The sequence below is a fragment of the Canis aureus genome, chromosome 32, assembly GCF_053574225.1.
Source record: "Canis aureus isolate CA01 chromosome 32, VMU_Caureus_v.1.0, whole genome shotgun sequence".
Taxonomy (NCBI): domain Eukaryota; kingdom Metazoa; phylum Chordata; class Mammalia; order Carnivora; family Canidae; genus Canis; species Canis aureus.
Genome location: NC_135642.1, coordinates 6236321 through 6256623, shown reverse-complemented (window position 1 = coordinate 6256623; position 20303 = coordinate 6236321). Strand labels below are relative to the sequence as shown.

General features: G+C 45.0%; 1 protein-coding gene across 1 annotated transcript in view; it reads left to right on the top strand.

Annotated features, from left to right (window-relative positions):
* The window catches only part of RYR3 (ryanodine receptor 3), a 513451-nt gene that overhangs the window by 147868 nt on the left and 345280 nt on the right, over nt 1-20303 (top strand). Inside the window, exon 2 of the mRNA XM_077880434.1 lies at nt 11731-11850. Within this exon, the coding sequence (XP_077736560.1) occupies nt 11731-11850 (120 nt within the window). The remainder of the gene's footprint in view (nt 1-11730; nt 11851-20303) is intronic.

The following is a 20303-nucleotide window of genomic DNA, read 5'->3' as shown; positions in this document are numbered from 1 at the left end:
TCTTTTTTAAAAAATTTTATTTATTCATGAGAGACAGAAAAAGAGAGGCAGAGACACAGGCAGAGGGAGAAGCAGGCTCCATGTGGGGAGCCCAACGTGGGACTCAATCCTGGGTCTCCGGGATCATGCACTGAACTGAAAGCGGCGCCAAACTGCTAGAGCCATCCAGGGGTCCCTCTAGTTTTCATTCTTTTGCACGCAGCTATCCAGTTTTCCTAGAATCATTTATGGAAAAGACTGCCTTTCCCCATTCTGTATTCTCTCCTTTTTTGACGTAGATTAATTGACCATATAAGTGTACCTATATTTCTGATGGTGTCTGGTTTTGATTCCTGACCGTCAGGTACTCCTTGGTCTACAGCTTTTTTTTTTTTTTTTTTTTTTAAGATTTTATTTACTTATTTGAGAGAGAGTGAGAGCACACACGTGCATGTCTGTGGGTGCACGAACTGGGGGAAGGGCAAAGGGAGAGGAGATCCCAGACAGACTCTGTGCTAAGTGCAGAACCAGATGCCTGGCTCAATCCAACCACCCTGAGGTCATGACCCCAGCCAAAACCAAGACTCAGACACCCAACCAGCTTTTTACTCAGATTTGACACAACATTTTGATCCACTATTTGTCCTAACCATTATTTTCATTCAACAAATTTGTGACATGTATGCTCCATATGGTAGGTATTAGGGATATAACACAAACAAGAGGAGATGAGCAGGATGAAATTCTTGCCTTCTAAACAGAAAAGTTCTGGTAAGAGGGGATTTAGATAAATCCAGGAGTTACAATGCAAAAAAGTAAAGTTTTTTTTTTTAATTTTAATTTTAATTAAAAAAAATTTTTTTAAAGTAAAGTTTCTGATTGAAACATACATAGGAGCTAATCCTAGGACTGATGAAGTGTCAGGGAGGAAAGAGAAGTAACCCAAACATCCCTGGGTTCCTGACTCTGTCTCCCTCAGATTCTTCTGGTCCTAGATTACATCCCATCTAAACTGTCACCCCAAACCCATTTGAGTCAATGTATACATACTACAGGATAGTCATCCACTTGGAATTCCAGTAGGGCAGATGTGTGGCCTGTCTTGTTTATCAGTGTACCACAGGCTATGAAAGAGTCTGGCACATCAGTGGGCACACGAATAATTCTTGAATGAATGTATGACTTAATTCTGCATAGAGCTAGAAGAAATTGAGGGGTGTGTCCTTCCTTTCTCTCTCTGTTTCTTCTTTCTTTTTCTTCCTTTTTTAAAGCTAATCCTGGATAGTTCATTGGGCATAATGCACCATTAGATTTTGAAAGCCCTTATTTTGCTTTTAAGTGACCTATTTTCAAAGACTTATCTATCTAAATATCACCCCATAAATTTCATTACAAGCTATTAACTTCATCAAGCATACTTTCTGAAAAAGACAGTGTTCCCTAGCTATTAGATTTTGTATGGAAATTGCTAGATGCTTTGTTGTTGCTTTTGGATTTTACAACATCTGTCAGTAAATTGGATTATTTATGCACACACTCGAGTATTTGGTTGTATCCTTCATGTTGGATCTTAGAGGTTTGTTTACTTTCTCTACAAATCTTAAAGGGGAAGATTCCAGAAAGTACTCTGTCTGAGGTACCGTGTTATGCCAGTAGAAAGGATCTCAATACTTAGTTTATTCCCATGATACAAAAACAGATGGTACTGTGGCCCACTCTCCTCATTGGCGGTCCTATACAAGATCTGCCTACAAGTGGATGGGCTGTCATGGGTAAATTGCAAGGCCCGGGGAAGGTGTTATACCTCAGTTTAGAAACCAAAGGTCCAAGAATCAATGTTAAAAGCAAAGGAAATTGACTTGAAAACAAAGAATGGATCTAATAGCATAAAAGTATGGCCATCATTGCACCATTCGTCATGGTCTCAGTTGTGGTGAGGTAGAATCTGAATTGGATGCTCTTTGTCCAGTTCTCAGGTCATGGTGCTTAGACTGCATCAAGATGGAGACACAGAGCAAACCCATCAGCATTTATAAGGTGAACATGGGACGTTGAAGTGTCCTGGTCAGATCCCCCTTTTAAAATCAGGTTCAGATCCGTGTTTGGATCCAGAGACCTAAATTTTCCTGCCATAGCTGTATTATTGACCCCTGCTATCCCTCTAGGTTAGACATTGAACACCACAATTTGCTTTAGTTTTCCAGCTTTTTCCCATTTGTCCTTCACCCTGGCTGATGTGCCTAAAGAAGGAAAGAAACCAAGAGAGTACATGTATGCACCAGGGTATGGTCCCTCACCTGGTACGTTCTCATTGGGTGAGAGAGTATTTGAAATACCAACACTACAAAATAAGATTTTATAGAAGACCTTCATGTGGAGCTAGAAATTCCCTTGGTAGAAACTAGGTCATTATTTTCTATCCTATGAGAATAGGAGAATTAATTGACATTATTTCTGGAAGAACATGTCACAGGTCACTGCATTCTTCCATGTCTAAGAGCAGCAGGATCTGAGAAGGAATTAAATGCATGTGTAAAGCTTGTCCCTCTAACCAGTGTAGGGAAAGGCTTTCCACCATGCCCTCTTCTCTGCAAGTTCCAAATGGCTGACGCTGAATAGTTTTTATATTCTGAAGAGGATAGCAGAATATACACCTTCCAGTTGATGGAGCAGCAGGAGCCCCGGAGGCTACAGGGACTTCTCTTGCTGGTCAGTCGCCAATAAACAGCTGAGCCGGAGGACTGTTTTGTCACTTCCCATAAAGCAATAGAAGAGTGTAATGAATTCATAAGTTTTTGTGGGCACTGTACCTAATAGGAAATAACATGACTAGTCATTCAGTGACCTACCATGTGCCAGGTGCTGTTTCAGGCATTGGAGGTGCAGCATTGAGAAAACCCGTATCCAGGAGAGTTATGTTGTAACAAAGGAAGAGACACCTAAGAAATATATATTCTTAGGTGACAAGTGCTAATTGGAAAAGAAAGCCGGTTAAGCAAGGTGGGAATGAAGTGGTGGTCATATATTGGGTAACAGGGAAAGGTCCCTCCACTGTGGGACACAGAGCTGATGGTAGGGAGCTGTCAGGCATTTGGAAGAAGAACATTCTAGGCAAAGGGAACAGCAAACACAAGGGGTGGAAGGGAGGGTCACACTTGAAAATTGGTACTCGCAGAGAGGAGGCCAGCACAGCTGAAATGGGGCAAGCAAAAGGGTGATAGAAGAGAGGTTGTTGGGAGGTGGGGGCAAGTTTAGGACCTTACAGGCCACAGAATTCTACCTCTTTCCTGGGGCAAGAGAACCACTGGGGCATTTTGAAGAGTGGGATGACCTATCTCAGGTCTTAAAACCCTTTGGGGAGAGAGAAGAGGTATGAGTGGGAAACAGAAGTGGTGACTGCAGTCATCATACCAGGAGATGATGCCTGAGCCTGGCAGCAACAGTGATGAGGGTGCATGGTAGGCCAGCTGGTTGCATTCTGAAAGGGCAGGATGGGTAGGATGTGTTGCTGGTGTGGATGTGAGGTGAGAGAAAGAAAGGAATCAATAAGACTGCAGTATTTATTTTATTTTATTATTTATATTTTTTATATTTTTGTCTAAGATCCTAAAGAGTTTGCCATGTCTTGAGACAGAGAAGACTCTGCAGATTCTCAGGGGAGGCAATTAAGAGTTGGATTTTGGAGATACTAAGGAACTGGAGATAACAGCTGGGGTTCAGAAGAGAAGCCTAAGCCGGTGATACAAACATGGGAGTCATTCATGTACATGTGGTTTTTATTTTTCTTTTATTTTTACTCTTTTTTTTTTTAAAGATTTTATTTGAGAGACCACCCACGAGGACGTGCACATGCGAATGCATGAGTAGGGGAAGGGGCAAGGAGAGAGGGAGCGGCAGACCACCACCATCCGCCACATGTGGTTTTTAGAGCCACGAAAGCAAATAATATAAGGAAAGGAGTACTGGTAAAGAAAACTCAAAGGGACAGTCTGGGAGCGTTATAAGGGAGCAGCAGAGAGGAGAAGAGGATGGTATGCCTGCCAAGGATACTGAGAAGGAAGGATCTGCCAGTAAATAGAGGGGAAAACTAAAAGAAAGTCTACCCTATGAGCCAAACAATGAAAGTTTTTAAAGAAGGGAGGAATGATAAACTATCATTTCCCTATATCAACCTTCTGTCTCAGGATCCTGAAATTTCCATTTTACTGCATTTTGCAACCATCCATAGTAAGGAATGAGAGACAAGAACCATCCCCAATTTTTGAGAGATTGGAAAAACAGTGAGGAGTTCCTAAGGTGTAATGTTACTACATCAAAAACACAACAGCAAGAGGAAAAACCCTAGAAAACTGGTCTCTAGGGACACAGTATAACATCAGCTTCTGCAAATTGGACATTGAACTAGCTAGCCTCCTCCCTCAGTCCATAATCTTTAACTTCCAAAATTTTTAAATGGGATTAAAAACTTTGGTACGTCTCATGGAGCTATTGTGGAAGCAGGGTATCATAGTTCCTTCTATACAATACCCACCATTTCTATGTTGGCATTCCAGACCCTACAAGTAAGAAAATGCAGAAGATTTTTACATGCAATTTTTATGCATAAGCGTTTTTGTTAATGTTATCAGTTGTTTTCAAAGTATATGATTTGTTCACTAAACTCCCAAATATTTGTGCTTTTCTGTGCCAGGCACAATGCAGAACACTGAGGTTTCATAAGGAGGTGAGAGGCTCTTGCCTCCAAGGAGCTTAGAATCTAAGAAGAGCAGGTAGTCAGAATGATTGCTATTTGCAGACACCGCCAGCACCATTAATTCTTGTGAAATAATTGAGAGATGGTCTTGTCTTCTGAAGAGCTCACTTATTTTTCATTTAGAAGATGCTTTGGGGTAAAGTCGGACAATGAGCTGTCACCCAGGTCTGCACGTATTAAGCAAAGAGCTCTAACTGTATCTGTTTCCTAACATAGTTATGTCTGATGTTCACGATGAGTGGCTGGACACATCTTCCTCTTGAAAGCGATAAATGGTTGTGGATTTCCCTCTGCAATAATTCATGCACTTAAATGTGGACCATGAGATCCGCTGGACTGCACTCTGTCCCACACGCTCCCTGCTCACGAGCTTCTTGGTATCTGTGATGTGCAGATCTAACTATAGAGCTGTCATCAGATTCCCAGTGATCTACCTTAAATAGGACTGTCGGACATTTTGTTTTTGTCCCAAAGAGTCTTTTGCAAATGACCCAGGGAGAAGAGGGAGAGCCAGGGTGCCCCCAGCCATCACCACAGAATTCCAAACTTGGTTGTTATCACACGAGTCTGAAGCCAGGGTAAGAGACAGAAGCACTAGGGTTAGAATGGGCAAGCTCCATTCATTTTCAAGTTCAAGGTTCTTCAGCTGGAGGAGTCTAGAAAAAACTTTGTCAGAGATGACCTGTGATGACTTAAATCTAAGCAGAGAGAGCCAAAGGCTGTCCTTGCTCAGGGACAATCACTCAACACCACCACAAGCTGAATCTTTGACAGGAATAGCTGGTCCTTTTGAACCGCATAGCTTGGACGGATGCTGACATACAATATACCTTGGATTTTAATCCTTTCTCCCCCTCTGTTACAAGTTTGTGGATGATGTACATACCTTCCAGTGTTACAGTCATTGAGCACAGAAAAAATTTGTTTTATTTCATTTTCACTCCTCTGGTTGTTCTCTCTGGCATTTTGTTGTTGATTTGGTCACTTTCCGGTATTGTATGGCCATGTGAGGGGGCTGGGAGTTATCTATTTTTATTAGCACTATCACCACAGGTCTTAAAGTCAGGGAGATGTGAGTTCAGACCTCTTACTAAAGTCAGTCTCTTGGGGGAGACTATTGGGTGTCATGGTGAATAGGACACGCTCCTGATTCAGATAGTTCTAAGGTTCAAGGTCAGAATCTATTATTTACATGCTGTGTGGTGCTAGGCAAATTAATTAACCTCTGCACTTCAACCTCTATATCTACAGATAGAAAGGATGTTAGTATCTACCTTATAGGACGGTCGTGAGACCAGAACTGAGATGCTGTGACATGGTGGCACATAATAACTGTTCATTAAATACTTCTTTATTAAAACTGTCTGATTCCTCTGCTGGCTTCATTCTTAAAATGATTGTGTTGTTAACGTTAAACAACCTAGGGGGAAATCTCATAGTGTGTCTGGTATGGAATGAATAGTTGGTATCAATAATAATGAAGTAACAACAAAAACTTCTGAAATGGACGTCAAAGCCTCATTATTATTGCTCATTCTCCACTTTTTTATGTCAACATCTGTTCTGAGATTATTCAGTTCTGACTCATCAGTGAAAAGTAACCTTTTCTGCAGTAATTAATGTCACATGGGTGAGAGTAGACAAATCTCTTCTTAAAATCTGATTCCGTCGCCATCAGTCAGCATGCTCTTACCAAACACATTCTGTTCCCAGCTTGGATGGGGAAGCAGTTTTCTGCACTGAGTTTATAATTAACTAGGAATTGTAAGGTAAAAAAACACATGCATTCAATAAATTTTAACTGTATATTTTGTATATTGTATATGGTGTATATTGTGCACAAGGCACGATGCTAATGAATATCCTGATAGGTATAAACATGAACCAGATGTGGATCCTGCCTTCAAGGGCTGCAAAACAAGCTGAAAGGGCTGGGAGAGAATGTGGACACAGACAGCCTCACCACCATGAGACTGTAGGCAAGTTAATGAACTGCGCTGTGCGGGAGCTCCTCACTTGTCAAGTGCAGGTGACAGTAGTACCTATACTGTCATGTTGGGGTGAAGCTTAGCAGGGTTATTATAAGGCACAGTGCTCGTCATGAGATCAGTAAATGTTAGCCATTTCAAAATATATAGTTGGGATAAGGCATGCATGTAAATAAACATAATGCCAAAGTGTGGTGATATTGCTATGGAAATTTGGATAGAGGAGAGATTACATAGAATTCATAAAGGAATGTGGTATTTGAGCTAAGCTTGGAAGGATAATACATGCACACAGAAAAAGAGGGAAAATCAGGGCGGCTTTAGAATCAGTATGAGTAGGAGTGTGAAGGTAGACAAGACGAAGGAGTTATTACAGGGAAGTTAGAGTTACAGGGAAGAAGTTAAGGTAAAAGGTCAGAGAGTGAAGGTCTTCGTATGCTGGTTCAAGGACTTTGTCCATGTGGACAGTGGAGAGAGGCCATTATGGGTTTTCAACAGAAAAATGGTAAGGTCAGAGGTGTGCTCTGGTAATAGACCACAGGAAGAATGTTCTGAGTATCATAATAGTTTGTCTTGGTCTCTAGACCTCCAGTCTGTCCTTTTTCTGGTCTGCCATAGGACGGGTGGGAGAGAAGACTCAGAGACAGGATATGTTGATGTCTGGGCCTGGGCTGCCAAGAGGTTGGATGTGTCATTAACACACATGGAACATAAAAGGATAAGTAGACTGAAAAGTGCCTTTGGGTACACTGGGACACGCTGGTCTGTGGTACGTATGGATAAAGTCAAGAATAAGTTGGGGTTGGGAACCTTACAGTGCTACCAGGTTGGAGGTACAGATGGTCCAACAACTCCTCTGAATAAAACTAGAAACCTGAAGAATGGATGAGATTGCTAAAGGGAGATGACAAAGGACCACTTTTGGGTGACCTCTTAGATGCAGGGAGAGCAGGAGAAATTGAACATGGAAAGGATCCATTGGAAAGGCAGAGAACAAGGAGAACAGAGAGTTGAATAAAGGGACAGAAGAGTTGGGATCCCTGGGTGGCGCAGCGGTTTGGCGCCTGCCTTTGGCCCAGGGCATGATCCTGGAGACCCGGGATCGAATCCCACGTCGGGCTCCCTGCATGGAGCCTGCTTCTCCCTCTGTCTGTGTCTCTGCCTCTCCGTCTCTCTCTGTGTGACTATCATGAATAAATAAATAAAGTCTTTTAAAAAAAAAAAGGACAGAAGAGTTTCAAGAAGGAGTGTTTTAGGGAGGCTGGACGAAAGACTTATCTGGGAGATGGGAAGGCAATAGGAATGGAGGAGAAGTGAGGCTGGAGGCAGAGGGAAGAACTCACTTCCAGAGGAATGGGCAGAGACCTTTTGACGTATTTCTGTAGAAATCAGGAAATGTTTACGTGATCTTTGGTATTATTTCCTGGGAACCTAAGACCTGTGTACCCTTCATCCTTAAGGGCAGAGACTAGGTCTAAAAAGTCTTTCCATTACTGATTATGATGCTCTCTGACCTAGCACTTTGTCTTTTGTCTTATAGCTGGGGGGAGGTGGTGATTTGATGTTGACTGAGTCAGATCTGCTGAGTCCTACAAAAAGGGGAAAGTTCCTATGGTCTTATTCCAGTGAAAGCAGAGTTAAAACAAGCTGAAAATGTACTATTGAAAAAAAAATCCCATAAATTGATGGAACAAAACTTCAGAGTTGTGTTACTTTCTCTATGAAAAAATCCTTCCCTTCCAGGAAGAGGCGGCCAGCGCCCTCTGGGAACTGGAAGTCCTGGTGAAGGAGAGTGGGAACATGGAATGTAAGAAAGCAAGAAAGAGAAGATTGGGTTCACAGAGCAAGATAGTCTGGTTCCAGATTTATAACAGGAATTGTTCTAGGTTTTGACAAGGAATGTTCACCATCATGTGTTACTAAAACTGTGTAGTAATTAGGTCAAGGTGTTTGTTTTGAAGAGACTGTCCACATGAACCTTGAAGTTAGTTGAGATGAAGCTCAAGTGGCAGGAAGGAAGCCAGATCTTGGCTTACATGACCTGGTGTGCTCTGTGGTATCTGTCCTGGCAGGATGCTTTGTCATTGGATGGTAGTCAACAAATGTGTACTGGATTCGCACAAAAATGATCAGGCTTTCTGATTGTCATTAAGAGTCAGATAAATGGTGGGAGAACTAAGTAGGATGTGGGTACATTGCCCAGGAAGATGTGGAGATTGACAATCACGTACCTCAAGGTAGAGGAATTTGGTACATGAGCAGAAAAGTGATTATCCAAACTTGGCATTGAGGATTGGGGGAGAGTGCTGGAGCTCCTGGGGAGGAGGATTGCAAGATGTGGAAGAATTTGCAGCCTCCAATCCCAGGGAGCTCCTTAGAAATGGCACTCCCTGAAAATAGTCAGATTTGATTTAAAGCAAAGGGACAAAGAAGAGAGGTAATGGGAAGAGAACATGCATCAGTCAAGAAATGAGTGACCTAGGGAGGGCCAGTGACTGGAGGTGCTTGTGTTCTGGGTCAAACCAAGTGAGAGGCCTAAGGAGATGGTTGACTTGTGGTTCTGAACGGAACTTTGGTGCAAAGATTACAGTGTCACGTGCTCAAGGGCTCGAGATGTTGGTCTGTTGAAGATGTGCGGGGGGCGGTTGGTGCTGTCTAGAGTGAAGACAGGTCCAGGCTGCCACTCCAGATGTTGTCTGCAGCCAGGTCAGCACTGGGCATACGGTGCCAGACAGCACTGGAAAAAAGAGGAAAGCATTTGAAGAACAGGAAACTTGCCTCAGAGTCCTACACCCATTTGCGTGTCACCCAGAGAGTTTGTGCTGGGCTGCCCTTCGGCAGACAGCTGTTGGGCCACGGCAGGTTCCTTGATCGCGTTAGCTGTTGGGCAGCCTAGGTTATGAAGGTGCGAGTTACAGGACAAGGAGGCAGCCAGTGCAAGGTCAAGCCAAGGTGGTTTGGGTACCTTGGAGTGGAACGGGCATGGGAAATGGGATCATGGAGAGAGGTGTCTTCAACTCAAACTGAGGAGAAAATTTTGTCAACCTTCACCCAGTCATGAAAAGTCTGGTCCATAACACACTCCTGTGATTTCCAAATACCTGTTTTTTTTGTTGTTTTTTTTTTTAATTTTTTTTTTAATTTTTATTTATTTATGATAGTCACAGAGAGAGAGAGAGAGAGAGGGAGGCAGAGACACAGGCAGAGGGAGAAGCAGGCTCCATGCACCGGGAGCCCGATGTGGGATTCGATCCCGGGTCACCAGGATCGCGCCCTGGGCCAAAGGCAGGCGCCAAACCGCTGCGCCACCCAGGGATCCCTTTTTTTTTTTTTTTTTTCCGCTGGTGAATCATGCATAGGTGGGGGGATACCTAAGTATTTCTCAGTAGGGGGTCCTCTTGACAATTTGGACAGAAAAATTATGTTTCGAAGACTGTCTCTTTTGGCACAGAGCACTTAACTCCCATGACCCATTGCAATTCATGTAGTGCCCCTGAGTCATTTGCCCAACCTAAGAGTACTCCCTTGTTGCCTGTGCCCTCCAGGAGGATGTGGTCACCTCTGGGCACCAGAGAATCTGGGGCAGACGCTACCTGGGGGGAAGTTTTATTCTCTCCAGAGATTTCATGGAACCCACATTTTGAGACTAGGGCTATTCTGCAGTTTTATTCTGTCTCAACCCAAAGAAGACCATGAATTGGGACTTCACTATACGCAGAGGCTTTTGAATTTATTACCGACTTGATTTTAATAATGAATGGTGACATTTCAGTGCCAGTGAAAGCGTGGGGCTTTCCCCCCTCCTCAGTCATCTTTTCATGGGCCTGTGATTTGGAGTCTTCTCATGTTTTCCTATACCCTGACCAATCTCGGGGTACCAGCAGACATCCTTTTTAAGGCTCTCTTACTATTGAATCTTGTTTATCTTCCCATCACGGGGAGGATGTTATTTTTTCCATATGCCTAGACACATGGCAGCCCCCTTTCAGGAAAAAACATTTGTTTCATCTTCGGGTCCAATACCCTGGGATGCACAGTAGCCCCAGGAGACGTGGGGCGGAGACACGAGCAAGGGAACAGTTGCTCAGGAAGAAGCCCCACCTGGCTCTCCTCTCCTCACTCCTTTAACTCAGCCACACCTGTAGGTAGACCTGCTGGATGCCCGAAGCCCAAGGTGAAAGTTAACATGGTGAGGAGCGGGAACGTAGACGGGGGGAAGAGCGGTCTGGAGTGGAGGGCCTGCTAAGGGGAGTGCTGTCCTCTGAGCCTCAGGCAGGGGTGAGCAAGAGGGGAGCATTGGTGTCAGTAGTGGTTGGCCTCGTTTCTGGACCATTAATGAGAGGAATGCTGTTCAGCCAAGGTCTCTGAAATTTCCGGAGGGTTGCTTCTGATGACGCATAGGGGAGAGGATCCCCCTCCTGACGAGTTCAGGGCGGCTTCTCCTTCCAACCTGAGTCTTCCAGGCTCCTTCTCAGCCTGCCTTTCACATCTTTCCAGGACCCATTTCCCACACACTCCCCAGCTTCCTTCCAGAGCCCCTGGCAAACGGGTCACCCACTATATCCGCCCCCACCCCCACAACGTGGCTCTTGCCTCCCCCGGGCCTCACCCAAGGTGGACTCTCCCTCCAGGGGTCCCCGGTTGCCTGGTCTCTGCTGGCGTGTCTGTTGCTGCAGCTGCAGCTCACCGTTCCCCTCGTGTACCTGGACATCGCTTAGATTTACGTTCCCGTCTGCTCACCTCTTGAGACGCTCTGCCCACCCGGCTTGTGTGTGGTCCTGCACCTCCGAAACCAGGCCAGGCCCCCGCTGCCTGGGGCTGTGGCCCGCAAGTGCCTCGCACCTCAGCCTGCCCCCTCCCCCGGGGTTCCCAGCTCCACCCAGGCTGCCCTCTCCTGTGCCAGGGTCAGACGGGTGTGCCCCTCGGGTGGCTGCTGATGCGGCAGCACGGTGCCCGGGGCCCTGGTTCCAAGGAGCCCCTGGCGCTCACGCATGTGTGTTCTGCCGGCAGGAAGATGAGGTGGTTCTCCAGTGCATCGCAAACGTCCACAAGGAGCAACGGAAGTTCTGCCTGGCGGCCGAGGGACTTGGGAACCGCCTGTGCTTCTTGGAACCCACGTCAGAAGCCAAGGTGAGCCCTGCCCGCCCTCAGCACTCGCCTCCCAAGCTGTCAGGGGCAGGAGGGGATGGGGAAGGTGAGGGCCAAGACGGACAGGTTTGCTTTTCGGAGTGGAAACTATGACTCTGCAGCCCGGGAGCCCCTGCAGCTGGGACCCAGATCCGTGGAGAACTGGCGGTGCCCGGTTGGCCTGTGTCACCAGGGATGCCTCCCAGTCACTGTCAGCCCTTCCAGGAGAGGTCTTTCTCCTGTTCCCAGAACACCTTTTTATGGTAATTCCTAGAGGTCTGAATGCATGTTCTTTACTCTCAGCCTCAGTGCAGGGTCCAGCAGGTGCTTGCCCCAGGCACACTGCCCTTCCCCTTCCTGCTCACTGTGACCCAGGGGCAGGAAGCAGCGGCTGCTCTGGCCCCCACCTGCCTGGCGACATCTAATGTCCTGTCTCTTCAGCTAAGCTTTCCAATCGTCTGTGCTTTTCATGATGCGTATGTCAAGGGGCTCCGTGTGCTTCACATGACCGCAGCACTTTGCAGTCCTGGCCAGACCTTTACATCAGTCAGGGTCCTGCAGAGAACAGAGCCAGTGGCATCTCTCTCTCTGTCTCAATACATGGATAGATGGGTTAGGGGGATAGATGGATATGGATTGAATATACTTCTGCTGGCAAGGCTGGAGTCTGTACTCAGATCAACAGGGTAAAAACTCAGGCAGAGGTTAATGTTGTCTTGAGGCAGAATATTTTTTCTTCAGGAAACCTCAGTTTGTTTGTTTAAAGGCCTTCAACAGATGAGGTGAGGCCCACCCACATTACCGATGGTCACTTCTACTTAAAGTCAACTGATTATAGATGTTAATCACCTCTATCAAATACCTTCACATCAAAACCTGGATGGGATTCTGATTAAATAACAGAGGACTATAGTCTAGCAGTGTTGATGTAACACTGACCATCCCACCCTCCAAACTCAGTTGTCTCAGAGAACCCTTTTTTTATATATTAATACCCTTTATTATTTTCCTTTTAATAAAATAATTTTTATTGGTGTTCAATTTACCAACATACAGAATAACACCCAGTGCTCATCCCGTCAAGTGTCCCCCTCAATGCCCGCCACCCACTCACCCCCACCCCCGCCCTCCTCCCCTTCCACCACCCCCAGTTCGTTTCCCAGAGTTAGGAGTCTTTACGTTCTGTCTCCCTTTCTGATATTTCCCACACATTTCTTCTCCCTTCCCTTCTATTCCCTTTCATTATTATTTATATTCCCCAAATGAATGAGACCATATAATGTTTGTCCTTCTCCGATTGACTTACTTCACTCAGCATAATACCCTCCAGTCCCATCCACGTTGAAGCAAATGGTGGGTATTTGTCATTTCTAATGGCTGAGGAATATTCCATTGTATACATAAACCACATCTTCTTTATCCATTCATCTGTCGATGGACACCGAGGCTCCTTCCACAGTTTGGCTATTGTGGACACTGCTGCTATAATCATCGGGGTGCAGGTGTCCCGGCGTTTCACTGCATCTGAATCTTTGGGGTAAATCCCCAACAGTACAATTGCTGGGTCGTAGGGCAGGTCTATTTTTAACTCTTTGAGGAACCTCCACACAGTTCTCCAGAGTGGCTGCACCAGTTCACATTCCCACCAACAGTGTAAGAGGGTTCCCTTTTCTCCACATCCTCTCCAGCATTTGTGGTTTCCTGCCTTGTTAATTTGCCCCATTCTCACTGGTGTGAGGTGGTATCTCATTGTGGTTTTGGTTTGTATTTCCCTGATGGCCAGTGATGCAGAGCATTTTCTCATGTGCATCTTGGCCATGTCTGTGTCTTCCTCTGTGAGATTTCTCTTCATGTCTTTTGCCCATTTCATGATTGGATTGTTTGTTTCTTTGGTGTTGAGTTTAAGAAGTTCTTTATAAATCTTGGAACCTAGCCCTTTATCTGATACGTCATTTGCAAATATCTTCTCCCATTCTGTAGGTTGTCTTTTAGTTTTGTTGACTGTATCCTTTGCTGTGCAAAAGCTTCTTATCTTGATGGAGTCCCAATAGTTCATTTTTGCTTTTGTGTCTTTTGCCTTCGTGGATGTATCTTGCAAGAAGTTACTGTGGCCGAGTTCCAAAAGGGTGTTACCTGTGTTCTCCTCTAGGATTTTTATGGAATCTTGTCTCACATTTAGATCTTTCATCCATTTTGAGTTTATCTTTGTGTCTGGTGCAAGAGAGTGGTCTAGTTTCATCCTTCTGCATGTGGATGTCCAATTTTCCCAACACCATTTATTGAAGAGACTGTCTTTCTTCCAGTGGATAGTCTTTCCTCCTTTATCGAATATTAGTTGGCCATAAAGTTGAGGGTCCACTTCTGGGTTCTCTATTCTGTTCCATTGATCTATGTGTCTGTTTTTGTGCCAGTACCACACTGTCTTGATGACCACAGCTTTGTAGTACAACCTGAAATCTGGCATTGTGACGCCCCCAGCTATGGTTTTCTTTTTTTAAAATTCCCCTGGCTATTCGGGGTCTTTTCTGATTCCACACAAATGTTAAAATAATTTGTTCTAACTCTCTGAAGAAAGTCCATGGTATTTTGATAAGGATTGCATTAAACGTGTATATTACCCTGGGTAACATTGACATGTTCACAATATTAATTCTGCCAATCCATGAGCATGGAATATTTTTCCATCTCTTTGTGTCTTCCTCCATTTCTTTCAGAAGTGTTCTATAGTTTTTAGGGTATAGATCCTTTACCTCTTTGGTGAGGTTTATTCCTAGGTATCTTATGCTTTTGGGTGCAATTGTAAGTGGGATTGACTCCTTAATTTCTCTTTTTCAGTCTCATTGTTAGTGTAGAGAAATGCCACTGATTTCCGGGCATTGATTTTGTATCCTGCCACGCTACCAAATTGCTGTATGAGTTCTAGCAATCTTGGGGTGGAGGCTTTTGGGTTTTCTATGTAGAGTATCATGTCATCGGCGAAGAGGGAGAGTTTGACTTCTTCTTTGCCAATTTGAATGCCTTTAATGTCTTTTTGTTGTCTGATTGCTGAGGCTAGGACTTCCAGTACTATGTTGAATAGCAGTGGTGAAAGTGGACATCCCTGTCTTGTTCCTGATCTTAGGGGAAAGGCTCCCAGTGCTTCCCCATTGAGAATGATACTTGCTGTGGGCTTTTCGTAGATGGCTTTTAAGATGTTGAGGAATGTTCCCTCTATCCCTACACTCTGAAGAGTTTTGATCAGGAATGGATGCTGTATTTTGTCAAATGCTTTCTCTGCATCTAAAGAGAGGATCATATGGTTCTTGGTTTTTCTCTTGCTGATATGATGAATCACATTGATTGTTTTACGAGTATTGAACCAGCCTTGTGTCCCGGGGACAAATCCTACTTGGTCGTGGTGAATAATTTTCTTAATGTGCTGTTGGATCCTATTGGCTAGTATCTTGTTGAGAATTTTTGCATCCATGTTCATCAGGGATATTGGTCTCTAATTCTCCTTTTTGGTGGGGTCTTTGTCTGGTTTTGGAATTAGGGTGATGCTGGCCTCATAGAATGAATTTGGAAGTACTCCATCTCTTTCTATCTTTCCAAACAGCTTTAGTAGAATAGGTTTGATTACTTCTTTAAACGTTTGATAAAATTCCCCAGGGAAGCCATCTGGCCCTGGACTCTTGTGTCTTGGGAGGTTTTTGATGACTGCTTCAATTTCCTCCCTGATTATTGGCCTGTTCAGGTTTTCTATTTCTTCCTGTTCCAGTTTTGGTAGTTTGTGGCTTTCCAGGAATGCGTCCGTTTCTTCTAGATTGCCTAATTTATTGGCGTATAGCTGTTCATAATATGTTTCTAAAATCGTTTGTATTTCCTTGGTGTTGGTAGTGATCTCTCCTTTCTCATTCATGATTTTATTAATTTGAGTCTTCTCTCTCTTCTTTTTAATAAGGCTGGCTAATGGCTTATCTATCTTATTAATTCTTTCAAAGAACCAACTCCTGGTTCTGTTGATCTGTTCCACAGTTCTTCTGGTCTCGATTTGGTTGAGTTCTGCTCGAACCTTAATTAACTCTCTTCTTCTGCTGGGTGTAAAATCTGTCTGCTGTTTTTTCTCTAGCTCCTTTATGTGTAAGGTTAGCTTTTGTATTTGAGTTCTTTCCAGTTTTTGAATGGATGCTTGTATTGCGATGTATTTCCCCCTCAGGACTGCTTTTGCTGCATCCCAAAGATTTTGAACGGGTGTATCTTCATTCTCATTAGTTTCCATGAATCTTTTTATTAATTTCCTGGTTGACCCTTTCATCTATTAGCAGGATGGTCCTTAACCTCCACGTGTATGAGGTCCTTCCAAACGTCTTGTTGTGATTTAGTTCTAAATTCAAGGCATTATGGTCTGAGAATATGCAGGGGACGATCCCAATCTTTTGGTATCGGTTCAGACCCGATTTGTGACCCAGTATGTGGTCTATTCTGGAGAAAGTTCCATGTGCACTTGAGAAGAATGTGTATTCAGTTGAGTTTGGATGTAAAGTTCTGTAGATATCTGTGAAATCCATTTGGTCCAGTGTATCATTTAAAGCTCTCGTTTCTTTGGAAATGTTGTGCTTAGAATAACTATCAAGTATACAATGGGCTAGATTGAAGTCACCAAGTATAAGATAATTATTATCTAAGTATTTCTTCACTTTGGTTATTAATTGGTTTAAATATTTGGCAGCACCCACATTTGGGGCATATATATTGAGGATCGTTAAGTCCTCTTGTTGGATAGATCCTTTAAGTGTGATGTGTCTCTCTTCATCTCTCATTACAGTCTTCGGGGTAAATTTTAGTTTATCTGTTATAAGGATGGCTACCCTTGCTTTCTTTTGAGGACCATTTGAATGGTAAATGGTTCTCCAAACTTTTATTTTCAGGCTGTAGGTGTCCTTCTGTCTAAAATGTGTCTCCTGTAGACAGCAAATAGATGGGTCCTGCTTTTTAATCCAGTCTGAAACGCTGCGCCTTTTGATGGGGTCATTAAGCCCGTTCACGTTCAGAGTTACTATCGACAGATATGAGTTTAGTGTCATCATGATATCTATTCAGTCCTTGTTTTTGTCGATTGTTCCACTGAACTTCTTAAATGGGAATTTTAAGAGTCCCCCTTTAAATTTCTTGCAGAGCTGGTTTGGAGGTCACATATTCTTTCAGTTGCTGCCTGTCTTGGAAGCTCTTTATCACTCCTTCCATTCTGAATGAGAGCCTCGCTGGATAAAGTATTCTTGGTTGCATGTTCTTCTCATTTAGGACCCTGAATATATCCTGCCAGCCCTTTCTGGCCTGCCAGGTCTCTGTGGAGAGGTCTGCTGTTACCCTAATATTCCTCCCCATAAAAGTCAGGGCTTTCTTGTCTCTTGCTGCTTTAAGGATCTTCTCTTTGTCTTTGGAATTTGCAAGCTTCACTATTAAATGTCGAGGTGTTGAATGGTTTTTATTGATTTTAGGGGGGGATCTCTCTATTTCCTGGATCTGAATGCCTGCTTCCCTTCCCAGATTAGGAAAGTTTTCAGCTAGGATTTGTTCAAATACATATTCTGGCCCTCTGTCTCTTTCGGCGCCCTCGGGAACCCCAATTAAACGTAGGTTTCTCTTCCTCAGGCCGTCGTTTATTTCCCTTAATCTGTCTTCATGGTCTTTTAATTGTCTGTCTCATTTTTCCTCAGTTTCCCTCTTTGCCTTGAACTTGTCTTCTATGTCACTAACCCGTTCTTCCACCTCATTAACCCTGGTCGTTAGGACTTCTAGTTTGGATTGCATCTCATTCAATTGATTTTTAATTTCTGCCTGATTGGATCTAAATTCTGCAGTCATGAAGTCTCTCGAGTCCTTTATGCTTTTTTCTAGAGCCACCAGTAGCTGTATAATAGTGCTTCTGAATTGGCTTTGTGACATTGAATTGTAATCCAGATTTTGTAACTCTGTGGGAGAGAGGACTGTTTCTGATTCTTTCTTTTGAGGTGAAGTTTTCCTTCTAGTCATTTTGCTCAGTGCAGAGTGGCCAAAAACAAGTTGTATTAGGAAAAGGAGAAAAAGAGAGAGAGAGTAGGAAAGAAAAGAGAAAAAGAAAAAAGAAAAAAGGAAAAAAAAAGGAAAAATGAGAAGAAAAAGAGAAAGAAAAAGAAAGAAAGGGGAAAAAAAGGGTGGGGGAAGCAAACAGAAATCAAAAAGAAAAGAAAAAAGAAAAAACCACGGGGGAGTATCTCCTGATTCTGTGTACTTTAAGTCCCTTGACTTCCCCTGGAACTTGTCAGTCTAGCTGGTCTTCTGGGGGAGGGGCCTGTTGTGCTGATTCTCTGGTGTTAGCACTTGGGGCAGCTGCTCTGCCCCTGCCTGGTGCAGGGCTCAGTGGGGGTTGTTCACCCCGTGAGGCCCCAGGAGGAACAACCGCAGTGGCGGGGCCAGCTCTGGAGCCCTGGAGTCAGCTCCCGCAGTCACCCCGGAGCTCTCCGTCTGCAGGGCCTGGAGGCTCCGGGCGGGGCCGCTGATCTGCTCAGCTCAGGGCAGGAGCGTCCTCGCTGTCCTGGGCCCTCCCGGCCTCTGCCTGTCCCGGGGGAGGCCGGATCCTGGGTGTGTCCCGGCGCCCTGTGCTCCGGGGCCTGAGCTGGTGGATTCTCGCTCCCGCCCCGCAGCCCCCTCCGCGGAGCCGCCCGAGCCCCCCCGAGCTGCTCCGGGTCCCGCCGTGCGCGCTGCAGCCCTTAGCGAGCTCGGCGCATCTCCGGGGCGCAGGTGTCTGTTAGTGTCCCCGGGAGCCCGAGGGCATCCCCGCCCTCCTGGGTCCTGCTCCACCTCCCCGCGAGCCCCTTTCCCCCAGGAAGGTTGGTGCAGCTCCTGCGTCTCCGGGACGGGGCTCTCCTGTCCTGGGGACACTCGCCCGGGCCTCAGCCCGGCTCCTCGCCGGGCCCCTCCCCCTTGGAGGCCTTTTGTTTCTTTCTTTTTCCCCGTCTTCCTCCCTTGATAGAAGCAGGAACTCTTCTCACTGTAGCATTCCAGCTGGTCTCTCTTTAAATCTCAGGCTGAATTTGTAGATTTTCAGGATGATTTGAAGGTTTTCTAGGTAGTTGGGCGGGGACAGGTGACTTGGGGACCCTACTCTTCCACCATCTTGCCCGTCCTCCCCAGAACCCTTTTTCTTTCTTTTTTTTTTTTTATTTTTTTAAATTTTTATTTATGATAGTCACACAGAGAGAGAGAGAGGCGCAGAGACACAGGCAGAGGGAGAAGCAGGCTCCATGCACCGGGAGCCCGACGTGGGATTCGATCCCGGGTCTCCAGGATCGCGCCCTGGGCCAAAGGCAGGCGCCAAACCGCTGCGCCACCCAGGGATCCCGATCCCTTTTTCTTTAAGGCAGAACACGGTCACTATGTTTTCTAGTAGGCCCCCCTTAACGTGTAGTTTCTCCACAGGAACCTGCACAACACAGACACATGCGTATTATGACCAGATCCTAGAACACCACGTGTGCCCCATGATGGCCATATCCACCAGAAGCCCCTGTCCTCTCCATTTCTTTTTTGCCCTCCCATGAAAGTCACTGATTCCTGAGTACAAGTGTCCATCTGTGACACGTATGGCCAGTGCCAGTAGGACAAATCCCATTAAAATAAGTGACAAAAGGATCCCTGGGTGGCGCAGTGGTTTAGCGCCTGCATTTGGCCCAGGGCGCGATCCTGGAGACCCGGGATCGAGTCCCATGTCAGGCTCCCAGTGCGTGGGGCCTGCTTCTCCCTCTGCCTTTGTCTCTGCCTCTCTGTCTCTCTCTCTCTGTGACTATCATAAATAAATAAAAATTTAAAAAAAAACATTTAAAAAAAAATAAAATAAAATAAGTGACAAGGACAGTGGCACCTGGGTGGCTCAGTCGGTTAAGCATCCGACTCTTGATTTCAGCTCAGGTTATGATCGCAGGGTCCCGGAATCAAGCCGCACATTGGGCTGTGAGCTCAGCAGGGACTCCACTTGAGATATTCTTTCTCTCTCTCTCTCTCTCTCTCTCTCTCTCACTCTCACTCTGCCCCCCTCTCTCTTTCTCATAATAAATAAATAGCCCTTAAAAAATAAATGGCAAAGAGAAAAGGAAGATTTTTTTTTTCTCTTTTTAAAGGTCTTAGACTTGATTTCCCTGGGTTCTTTTTCATTTGCTGTTGCCCTAGCTAGCCATTTTTCTTTTCATTCCCAGCAGTCTGGGATGATAGGAAGATCACTAGGTTAAAAGTCAAGAAGTTAATTCTCAACCACAAGCTACTCATGTGACTATGAGTAAATCATTCAAACTTGTTTTTGGTTTTCTTATCTGCCAGATGAGGTATGGCCTCGTGCAGTGGAAAGAGCATTGACTTAAACTGGGAACCAGTGGTACCTTTTTCTGGTCCTCTACTGAGTGGGACATGGGGCAGTGGCTTAGGGCACCAACTCTCGAGCGACT